A 12,435-nucleotide genomic window follows, 5' to 3' on the forward strand; every position below is an offset into this window, starting at 1 on the left:
ATTAGACATCACGCAATTCCCCCAACAACACACGAAGAAAACTATCTGTTCAATTGCTCAAACGCTAATAAGCATGTTAAAAGTTTAATTTTTTTAAATGGTAAATCTTCATTTATAAACCAGAAAGAAGTCTGTAGAACAACTTTTCAGTAAAAAAATTACACTATTTATCAAACTTTATATTAAAATAGTCTATAGCAAAAAAAGAAAATTCCTTATTTGAATGATTGTATTTCCGATGTTCATCCAAAAATGCTTCTGACCCCATTAACACTCATAAAAAGTAACAACAGCCGGAATGGAAAAAAAAAATACTTCAAGTATCTATCATTATGAGGCAGACATTCTGAAACTTTGTTTATTTGGCAAAGTATGTCGCTAGGAACTTCCTTCATTAGCTACAAGTATTTATTTGCTTTATGTTGGAGTCAAGATCCGGTCTTCAGCTCGATGTAAACACGTTTCTGACACACGATAGAAGATTTTTCTTGTTGTTGAATTTACTAAAAGTGAATGCGTAAAGACTTCTTAATTGAATGTTATTACATATATAGATTGTGCACTCGTAAACGCTATAATTTTGTTGGTTTCATCAGCTTTATAATAAAAGTAGATGTTCTCTTAAGTTGCTTATGTTTGACGGGGAAGTTCAAATTTCGTTTCCGATCCCCGAAATTCTATTCGACGTATCAACGATAGTGTGGTAAAAATAATTGCATTACAAATCGCATGGATCGTAGCTTGTAGCTTATGCTTTGAATCATATTATAATGTACACAAAGATTGTGTGAACCTTTTATATACCAAATAGATATCGTCCGATCTCTAGTGATTCTCATATTGAACGAATATATAAATTGCACGTTTGCAATTTTTACGAATTTACGGAATTTAAAATTTAAAAAATATTTCCTTTTAACTAAATAAATGATTAATTAAAACTATAGCTATTTACTTCCTCATACTCGAAACATAAAAACAAAATTGTTTTGTAGTCATCAAGCAATTTGACATTGTTGTTTCATTCTCTTCCCATATTTGGAAATATGTCTGTCTGAGAAAGTAACATAAAACCGCGATCAGCTAGATGGAAGAAATTTCTCTTGTTGCCCCTGCTTACAAATTGTAAATATGCATCATATTTTATATAAAAGTCCTTTGTAGGGATATCTAAAAAAATAAATGAAGATTTAACAGAACCCATCTTAGAATTACAATAACACGTGGGAGCACAATAGTACAACAATGCTATAATTATGTGGAAGAAATTGCACATGCAGTCCTTGTTTCCAAACGGATATCAAACTTTAGATAAGGTCGACAATAAGTAAGTATAAAAAGAAAGAAAAAGTCAAATCACTATTATAAAATCATAAAAAAACCAATTTGGGAATTGTGTCTATCTTGGAAAAAATGTAGCTAAAAAGATGCAATCAGCTAAACGGAAGAAATTTTGACATGTATGCCCTTGCAATCAAATATTGTCATTCTGTTTGGCAATTTAAAGGAAATGAATAATTGCGAAGTCTGTCTGTCAAGAAAGAAACGTATGTCATGAACATCTGAACAAGATAACCCGAAAAAGCTATAAGATATATAAATGAAATTTGACATAAGTTTTATTAATAGGATTGTAATTTGCTTTCAGTTGTATATCAAATCCGCTAATCAGTTGACCATTTCTCGTTTTAACTATTCATGTGTAAATGAATGCGATTGCTCCAAAACTCAGAAGAATAAATAAATGAAATTTACTACATGATATTTGTACTAAAATTGCAAATGTGCACCTATTTTGGATCCATTTGGTAAAAGAGAAGATATTAAAAATGCACAGTTCATTCACTTCATTACATGGATGAAACTAAGGAAAATTCGCGCCTGTACGAAAAAGTATAGTGGAGAAGATCTTGCTAGTGTGTGTGTGTGTTTTTAAATATACTCTTTTAAAGTTATGGTTTTCTTTTGCGTTTAACCTTTCGTTATGTTTGATATAATCTTATCTATTCTTCGTCATCAAGATGACACATTACTCATTCAGATATACTGCTTTTCTTTTAATAAGCCTCAACAAAAGTGATCGCCGCAGTAAGTTACATATCTGAGGAGAATTTGAAAGAAGTTATGATCTTTAATTTCTGGATGCATGGTAGTTAAAGAAAATATTTTGTTTTACCACTATGCATCCAGAAAAAAGGAACACTGACAAAAATAACATTTGTATTTTTCCTTTCGATAAATGTTATTGTTTCTTACTTTCGTGGTGCTTGGGTCAGATAAATGATAGGCTCAGTTGCTGTGGTTGGTTCCTCAGTTGTGGGAGTGGAAGGCTCTTCCTCTGTACTTGGAGTAAATATACCTGCAAGAAGAAAGAGATTCATTCTTCTGTTAGAAATGAGAAAAATGTCCAGTTCTTTAGTCATAACCTAACACTTTGATAAAATTATAAGCTAGATTTATCTATTTTTTCTTTGGTAAGGCATAATAGCGCTTTTCATTGCATCCAGTGCGGAATGATTCTACACGACGTAATTTAAATAAGTATGCCAGCCAAAAAGTATTAACGCGTTAATGAAAACACAAGTATACTTTGTAATCAAGGTCCAAAGAAATCAATTCATTTTTATCCTAAATTTAATATTAGTCTTAGTTAACATCACTTTTACATAAGAAACAATTCTCTATTTATTTTTTCTTCTTATTGTAATTAGTTTTTTTAACCGATATGCGAAAAACATATTCAGACATTTTTACTCAAAATAAATAGAATTATATAGCTTTATATGAAAAAATATCTTTTACATTCAAAGAGCAATAGCATTCAATTACCTCTTTCATAAAAAGAAGCTTGTATTTTATATAAAAATTTAAATTTGGGAAATGAGAGCCTCAAATTTTATATATTCAAGGAATCGTCAATAGATATAAGGGTTTTGGAGATCTGTTAGTCACAATTTTTTTGAATTTTAAGACCTTGAACAAGACGGCAATTATATTTCAATTCTAAACGAATCACCGTGGTATATATATCATTTACAAAAGGATCTTTATATTCAAATACCCGGAGTTTTCAAATGAAAAATTCATTAATATTTTAAAGAAATTTTAATTTTCCTTGTTTTAAAATTTTAAAAAAATCTAATTTGCATCTATCCATAACAATTAATTAATTGGCACAATTATTCCCCAAAAGAATCTGTTGTCAATAATGTTCAACCAATACAAAGCATCTCAAAAACTTAATAGCTCAAACAAAAAGGCTTAGTCCTCTGATTCATACGTAACTAGATGCCCTGGAATTTTAGAGTGCTGAAATGCCCAAGTAGCTCTTTCAAATATGAAGGAAATATCCTATCTCTCTCAAGAAGCTTAGTAGATGGCTAATAGGGAACTTTGTACAAAGTAACTATTCAAATTTAACATTCTAACAAACAAAATGTGTGTATCAAATATTCCATCGACCACATTTAATGAAAGAAGGCGGAAAATTTATATAGATATTCGGGCGTTTCGATCTACTTTCATACTTTCTTTGAATGGACATTTAGGGAGCTTCAGTATTTACAGATTTTGTGACATCTTCACTAGCTATGTTTGGCTAATAATATTTACATGCGTGGTTATCAGGCTTTTTTCTGATGTCATCTGTTGGTCAAGAGTGAAGAAATAATACAATAATAGTTTTCAGTACAGGCGCTATGTTTCATCTGTACTCCACTGTTTTTGTTGATATCGTGCCTGCGCGCATAGTTATATGATCTGCTTCATATAATTTCTATTTTTCGCGTAATTATTGTTCCGTTAAATATGTTATTGTTTTAAACCTATATTTTTATTCCAGTATTGTTTGCATCTCGTCATTATACAAATACCTTTCTGAGTAGATGGAGTTTAGTGGATATTATGGAAAGGATATTGTGGAACCGTAATTAGGACTTTCTGCCAGCGCCATCACTCTATTTGCATTGCACAGATTCACAATTTCAATGCTAGCTAACATCTTCAAATTGTTGAAGGTTAGATGACAAACAAAAGACACTAACGTAGCATTCATTACGTCGGAAGGCGAAAGGTGATACAGGAGGTTTATATTGTTGTTGTTGTTTATAGACAAGCTCACTGACGAAGTCAGTTATTTTAAGCCAAGCGGGCGTCTCTTGTTTTAGTAGCGCCAAGAGTACGTCTTAGCTACTCACGCATCACATTCGCTTGCACAACCCCTTTTTACAGGGAGGCACATTCACACATCTCACAGATAGAACAGATGAAGAACAACCATGCCCAAACCGGGACTCGAACCCAGGACGCCCAAGTCACGGGGAAGACGCGCTACCCCTATGCCAGGACGCCGACGGAGGTTTATATACACAAATTAAACAGAAGAGAGACTTCGCCTATAGAATTAGAACATATGGAAACTAAAAAAAATTAAAGGGGGGGGTGTTTAATTTTTGAACGTAATCGGAGCAAGAGCTGATATTGATTTCAATACAGAAGTCGATTTAGTTTTCATGAATCGGATATATTCGATTTATTGATAAAAGATTCCCAATCCAGGTAAGTAATTTGTAAGAAAATAAAATCGGAATTTTCTGGTTATCAGAAAAACCAGTGCTTGATTGTTTCATTTATACTACAGTATTTCCTTTCTTTCTTTCTTTTTTTTTCGTAATCTCTACTTTAGATGTGTAGTAACATTTTTTTTTATTGTATAGCAAAAGAACTTATACGTAGAAAGAGGATTGACTCAGTGGTCAATACATTTTGAGTTTCATATGGCTTGGCTACTTTTTATCATCATCAATAGATAATACGACCAATGAATAAAGCTTTGCTTTAAATGAAAAAAAGCATTTTAATAGTAAGTGATCATAAATAGTTTATGCTATAAATATTATTTAGTTTTAAATCATGAATGAACACCTTATAAAAATGAAATAAAAATTAAGTTATTCAATTTTAATTAAAATGGAATGAAAAATATAAAACTAAGTAATACTTTTTGTAAACATAAAATAAATTCACTTAATTCGAATCAAAGCATTTTTTCTGTTCTTCCGAATTGTCAAAATGAAAAGTTTGTCAAGGTCTATTATTTTCTGATCCACTAGAAGTCACTTCAAAGCTGCTTGGAATTCTTTATGATGATTACACTTATGCTTGCAATTTAAAGAGATCCATTCTTTTTCACTTGTAAAACTAGTAATAAATTCATTGTAATATTCTTTTCGGAAATCTTGCTGAAGTAATTTAAGTTTCATAAATGAGGTTATGGCATTCAAGCTGGATTTAAAATGTTAAATGTTTAAAATGTTTCGTTTGCTGTTAAGAGATAAAAGAAATCATAGGGGATTAAAGTCAGAGCTTATTTGTGAGAAAGTGGAGATAGCCACTTTTTCAGTTATACGACATAATTATTTTATGCATGGTTTATTTCCTTTGCGAAATCAAGGGTAGCTTAATCAAAACTTTAGAAAGGCTTTTTTTTTAAAAAAAATTAGTAATCTTTTTGTTTTTAAATATTTTTTAAGATTCAGAAAAAGAAAATATTCTGCTTACAAGGAGGGGGAGTGGTGGAATCATCTCCCCGAGGAGTTTGCGGGCAGGGGTCGGGCATCTCACAAACCTTCTGTGGACGAGGCATCTCGTTGGTATCGCAGAGCTCACTGTACTGGTTCTTTGTATCACGGCAGACAACGGCTCGGGTCTGAATACCTTCTCCGCAGGTCACAGAACACTGAAATAAAAAGAGAAAAAATTATAATCACATTCTTAATTTTTCTAATTTTTTTTTCTGCTCTGTATGTTTGCTCCTCCTTCAAATTACTAGTATTTTCATATAGTAATTGAATTGCGAAGGCCAGTCAAAAATTTAGTTAAGCTGTTTAAGAAATGAAAGAGGAGTGAAATATCATGACAACTTCATTACATCTCACCATTTATAAAGCTCCTGGTAAAATTTAATTATTGATATTATCACTTCCATTATTTAAAAATTTGTTGAAGCTGGGCACATGTTTATCAATGTCATTCAACGCCCAATGAATTGCAGCTTTCATCGGTATCGGTATTTTCAGGTATAATCGCTTTGTAAGTTCTTCTTTCATGGGGCCAAAAACATGGAAATCATAAGGAGAAAGGTTTGGGCTATAAGGCGAATTATTACATTCTTTCCACTTAAAAATTTTCAGATGTTCACACATTTGTTAGTTTCATGTCATATTGCATGTTCAAGCAGGAGCATAATGCCCTTCGACAGTTATCTGTCAGCGATTTAAGCCGAATGAGCGTCTCTTATTTTTTTCAGTAGCGCCAACTAGGGCTGAGAGTACGACTTAGCTATTTCATGCGTCACATTCACTTGCACAGCTCCTTTTCAGGGGGGGGCACATTCACACACCTCACAAAGAGGAAGAACAACCATGCCCAAACCAGGACTCGAACTCGGGACGCCCAAATCACGGGGAAGACGCGCTACCCCTATGCCAGGATGCGGGCGGTTCATAATAAGAGATTCAGTTATCGAGGAATCCTTCAGAATAAACTGTACGCACTAAACCTTTTCTTTTGAAAAGCAGCATCAGCATAAACTTATCCTCAGATCAGTTCAGCACTTTGTTCAAGTTGGGGAAGAGCAAGAGGGAAATGAATTTCGTGTCAAATGAGAAATGATGAGTCCAAGTCTCATTCCATGACCACAATTTTGTCCCCAAATTCATGTCCTTCCTTTTGGTAATGTTGTAAAAATGCAAACGCAGTTTTAAAATGGTCGCCTTTATGTTCCTTCTTCAATAGACAAAGCAATTATGGAGCACAAATTTTATGAAATTTCAGCTACTTGGCAGTTATTTCGTGTAAATTTCAGAAATATCCACTTTCTTTGAGTATTGCTATACATGTTTTTACAAGAATGAGTTCCTTCATACGAGCAATGATCTCCAAATTTGTCGCGATTGATGGTATTTTCTCGTGCCTAGCTCTTTTTGATAACATGCTTTCGGTAATTATCACAAAAGAACATACAATTTCAAAAAAAAAAATATTCCAAGGTACACATTTTCACTCATCAAAATAGCATATTTTAATGGGTGGAAATCGAGAACAAGGTGTTTGATCAAAAGTTATCAAACTTGGCAAGATAGTTTTTAATCAAATTGTTTCTTCTATAGAGTGCCAACATGCACACACATTCATTTTTATTAATAGTACAGAATAATACATCATTACAACTGCGCGAAGTTTCAAAATTCTGTTATATCAGGAAGTGAGTAAAAATTTGATTAGGAAATTCCGAATTTTGCAAACATGAAAAAAGCTAAATACAAAGATAGAATATTGTACCAGACGGTTAGAAGCGAGTCTACTTACCGGAGACCAGGGCCCTTGAAACCACCTGGGACACTCTTCCACAGAACAGGATCTCTCTGTAAGGGGTTTGTGGCGGGGACAGAACTCGGACTTGACGTCTATCCGGGACCCGTTAGGTCCACCCTGAACGCAGAAAACAGGACGAGATTGAACACCTACACCGCAAGTCACCGAGCAAGGACCCCACTTGCCGGTGGCCCACCTGCGAAAGAGAAGAAAGAAGATTCAAATGGTACTAGCCACTTTTGGCAAACAGCTTGTTTGTTCAGATAATCGACTTTTTAGTCTGTTAAACGATTAATGTGAAATACATTTCTTTTAAAATTTTACCTTGTTATTTGATACAACACAAAAACATGAATATATCAATCTTCAACAAATGAATATATCAATGAATGAATCAATCTTCAACAAATTGCTACGAGTACAAATTAAAAAGTACATATACTACGAAATTATTCTGATCTCTCTTGAACGAATGATTGTTTAGTTTGAAAAAAAATGTTTAAATATTAATTCTGTTGCAAATATATCTAATTCCACTAAAACAGTTAAAAGCCGCCGCACCCAACAGAAATCCCTGTAATGTATCCATATATGCACGAAATAAATCTTGTTCGCTTGATTCATTAAAACATTTTTCTATTATTGTCCAAATAATCATAGAAGTTATAATTTAGAAAAGTTCGCTTCTTAAAATATTACAATTATTTGTGTTTGAGTATTGTTATTTGAAATTTATAATGTTTATAAATTTCTGGAAATAAATAAATATCTTACATAAACGAAACGTATTTTATAAAACAGCTGTGTCAACACAGAAAATAAAGGCTAACTACTTTCTTCAAAAATATTACTTAACTGCTTTGAACCCTTCAATGCCCGATTTTTTTAGATTTCAAAATAAAAAATAAGTATTTTTGACATCGAAAGTTTACATATAAATTAGAAACGTGGGCAAAAACATCAAAGAAGATTTTTGAAAAAAAAATTATTCAAAAATATTTATGTTCTAAATTCTATTTCAAAATTTATGTTCCATAATTTCTTCTTGCTTTTCTAAAATCTATTCGAAATTTTTATTTAAAAAAAATCTAAAAAAATGTTGGATTAATTATTAATTTAAAAAAAATTTTTGAATCAGATTTGATACTGCATGCAGTGAAGTGTTAACGCTGTTACCCTGTTTATACAGTTGCAATCCAAGAATTGCTGCAAAGCTAAGATATAAATAAATTAATATCTAGAAACCTAATTTAATCAAGAAAACTTCAAATTTGATGATAACCAAAATATCATTGTGAGCAAATGTTAATGTTTGCGATTAGTTAAAAATCCAAAAGAATTTGGGTTTTTCATTTCAAAGAAACAAAATGAAGCTTTTATTAAATCTATAGGCTGAGGGGATAACCTCAGGTTTATAATAGGTTAGGTTTATAAAGTTAGATTTATAACCTTAGGTTAGGTAATTTTGATTATTATCATCATTTGTTAATAACTCAAAACTTTGTAATTTTAACAACAAGAATGACTCATTAATTTATTTTAACTTAGTTTATGTAATTTCCACTCAAGATGAATTTTTCTTATTGTAAATTTTAACATTTTCTTACTTAAATTGAAATTAATATATTACTAAAGATGCCAAATTGACTTCTTTAAGTAGCTAAAGAGAGAAAAAAAAAGAAAAAATAATTTGTGAAAATTGAAACGGTTAATCCAAATTGAGTTAAATTTGTTCTAAAATATTTTTAACAATTGGCGCTATTTTTAGAAAATGAAAAAAAAGCGGGGGGGGGGCAAAGAGAAGTTTTTTTAGACACTCACACTACTGGACAGGGGTGTCTATTGCAGTGTTTTGCTTTAGTTCGGGGACGGATGGACAGGTTGCAGAGTCTAGGGTCAACTTCCTCATTCGTTTCCTTATTACGGCACGTTGATTCCGACAGCTGGATACCTGAAATGCAAGGGAAATTTTTAGAATTTTTAATTATTCACTTTTATTTTCTCATTTACAAAATGTGTAAAAAGAATTTCTACTATTTCTAAAAAATGATCTGGGCATTTTGAGGAAATTCCGCTTTCGAGGTTTCCCTATGTCTGAAGGAATCAGATCTAAAATTATTTCTGTCTGTTTGTGTGTCTTAGAGGAGAAACGTTATATCATGTATTAAGAGCTTCTTGAAAATTCAGGATTATTGAACACTTCGAAACTGTTATCGCGATATGGAGGCTATGCATAATGAAATTCTGATGAACAGATTATTAGGAAGAAAAAGTAGTGTTTAATCCCCCCCCCTCACACACGCACACACTTTCACTAGATTTCATACCAGTGAATTTCGGTGTTGTAGAGATTAATTTAACACGGTTAATTTTAATCCCAGACAAAATACATTTTAAGATCACCTACAATCAATGAGCTAAGAGAGCAACTATTCAAAACGAATGCTTCAAATACCCTGACATCCATAGCTTTTCTGCGCATAATAACTTCTTGCTATTCTATCTATATCTCATCTATTTAGTAAAAGTACTGATGACTATGCTGTATCTGTTTCACTCCTACTTCCATGGTGAATGCCTTCTAGAGTGCACCATGCACTGCAAGCACCCAGCCACTCCCACAAGCATTCATCAACCTGCCAGCACCACTTCCAAATGGCCCAGAAATTCTGAAAAATTATACATTGAGTCTTCCTCTCCATACCATAACAGAACTATTTGGTTCTTATATTTATGATCGATTGGCTTGTAGTGGTCAATTTTCGTGGTTTGGAAATATCATGAATTTAACATTAACATCAATGACAGATTTAACAATTTCTTAGCATACTTGGCAATAATGGCTACAATTCTAACACTTCCTGAAAGTGACAAGATTATGTATTCATTTTTTTAAAATCAACAGTAATATTTATTTGACAAAATTTCTCTGTTAGCATTGCAAATAACATTTATAAAAAGTATTTTGTGTAATTGAATTATGTGTGAGTGTGAGTGCGTATGTTTGTAAAAATATTCTAAAGTAAAACGTGTTTATAAATTTACATTAAGTCCAGATGATTTTAACCTTCAGTCTAATTCATTATCTACTTTAGAATTTCTTAATAACTTATACTAAAAAGACTTTCTGAGAAACAGTTTGGGCGCGTTCCAAAACATTATAGGATGCGTTGCGATTGTTCAATTAACTGACAACAACAATAACACAGGAACTAATATTTAAATTTGTTTTTACTATGTCTAGACAGCACTCTCCATCGCGAAAGCCATTACTAACATATGCAGACACATTATATAAAATTAACTTTATAGTCCAAGACTGTAAATTCAATAAATTTCATGAAGAGCAATTTAAAATATTAAAAATGTGTAAGCTGAGGATGAGAGAGCATAATGTCTAAGGTGACCGGAGTTGTTAACTAGAGTAATCTCCAATTTTAATTGATTGTTCTGGATTAAAAGGCTTCTAAGATGATTCCAAAATTTATTTATAAATAAAAAAAAAAGATTTGATTTTAAAATCTCCTAAAAAGTGTTAAAATAAATCTCCTAAAAGTGTAGAATATGATAACCTCAATTTAGCTGAAAATGCAAAAAATGAAATTAATTGTTTTTCTTTATATTCAGCAATAAATCATCGATATTAAAGGCATAACTAGACTTCTTAACTAACTTAATATTAGGTTGGACTTTAGAAAAATTCTATAGGAATATAATGTTTAATTAAGTTTATCCACCTTAGAGGATTACACCAGAGTGAAAAATAATAAACATTATAGGAAAATATATTGAATATTTCTGCTTTTTGAAATTTTTTAATAAGCAGCTATTCTACTCTTTTTCTGATTTTCTTTTTTTTTCAGTGGATTTTGTCTCTAATGTTCTCTTTTCTTTTCCTTCATAATGTGGGATTGCCCGCCCATGCTCTAGAGCATCCTGGCTTGAATTTCCAGACTCTTTGAATTTGTTTGTAAGAAATATATGAGTTTTGCCAAAATAAAATGATTGATTGCATCTATCAAGAGAATTAATATTTACTATAGAGCTTAAGATTGCATTCTCCGCGGAGTAACATGAAACCTTGGTTACCGAGCAGTTAAAGATCGAAATTTCAAAATACAGATCTTATGTTTGTATCTCAATAAGCCATTAAAGATTTACAATATTTACAAAAGAAAGATGTGGAAGATTTAAAATTCCTAGTTTAGTTCAGAGTAGCAGAAAAGAATGTTTTTAACTGCCAAATGTAGATCGACAATTTTGACGTAATTTTTTTTTAATGTCGCAGAGACAGCACATCCCCGTTACATATTAAACGTAAGTGAATTTTCAATGAGAAGAAGCAGCATCGATAATTGCAGTTGATGAACATTTCAAGGTTTCGTAGGGACGTTGTACATTACGATTAGCACCGACACATCTTCAATGATGGATCAGCACAGTGATAACATTGTGGAAGTTGAATTGGCTGGAGTAGAACCTGGGACCTTGTGGTTCGCAGACGAGTAACAAGACCACAAGACAAAAGTAATGTACAACGTCCCTACGAAACCTTGAAATGTGTCACGCAGCTGTTATCTGGCTTATAAGCTTCACCATAATACTCTCCCTCCAGAGAGGTGAACGATATGGCTGTTGAGTGGTGATGTATTAGCTGTTGAATCTGATACACCTCTACCCATTTGAGTAGCGCCAAGCGTTATGGCGAGCGTGTGTGGGTGAGTGATTGCTATTGCGTCAAGTGAGTCTGACGAATTTGTGTTACTGCGTCAAGTGAATCTGACGACATTGAGTTGCTGTGGGTAGATGGCGCCACAACAGCTGTACGAAGGTTGAAGGTTCGTCCGAGGTCACCAATGCGGAGATTGAGTTGGGTGGAATAGAACCTTACAAAAGTAATCACTCGTAACCCGCAGTTGTTATCTGGCTTATGAGCTTTATCACAACATCATCGGAAAAGACTTGGTAGAAGATACGAATTGTCCCTTTCAGGTGCTACAAAAGGAGTTTATTCAATTTGTGATTATGATATTTCTCTACTTTTTCGCTGTTGAAAGACTT

General features: G+C 32.5%; 1 protein-coding gene across 1 annotated transcript in view; it reads right to left on the bottom strand.

Moving 5' to 3' along the window:
- The window catches only part of LOC129976598 (ADAMTS-like protein 1), a 128,376-nt gene that overhangs the window by 36,454 nt on the left and 79,487 nt on the right, over nucleotides 1-12,435 (bottom strand). The window contains exons 6-9 of the mRNA XM_056090237.1: nucleotides 9,196-9,325; nucleotides 7,369-7,570; nucleotides 5,560-5,737; nucleotides 2,257-2,359 (exon numbers count right to left, since the gene is read on the bottom strand). Of these exons, the coding sequence (XP_055946212.1) occupies nucleotides 2,257-2,359; nucleotides 5,560-5,737; nucleotides 7,369-7,570; nucleotides 9,196-9,325 (613 nt within the window). The remainder of the gene's footprint in view (nucleotides 1-2,256; nucleotides 2,360-5,559; nucleotides 5,738-7,368; nucleotides 7,571-9,195; nucleotides 9,326-12,435) is intronic.

Source organism: Argiope bruennichi, chromosome 7, assembly GCF_947563725.1.
Source record: "Argiope bruennichi chromosome 7, qqArgBrue1.1, whole genome shotgun sequence".
NCBI lineage: Eukaryota > Metazoa > Arthropoda > Arachnida > Araneae > Araneidae > Argiope > Argiope bruennichi.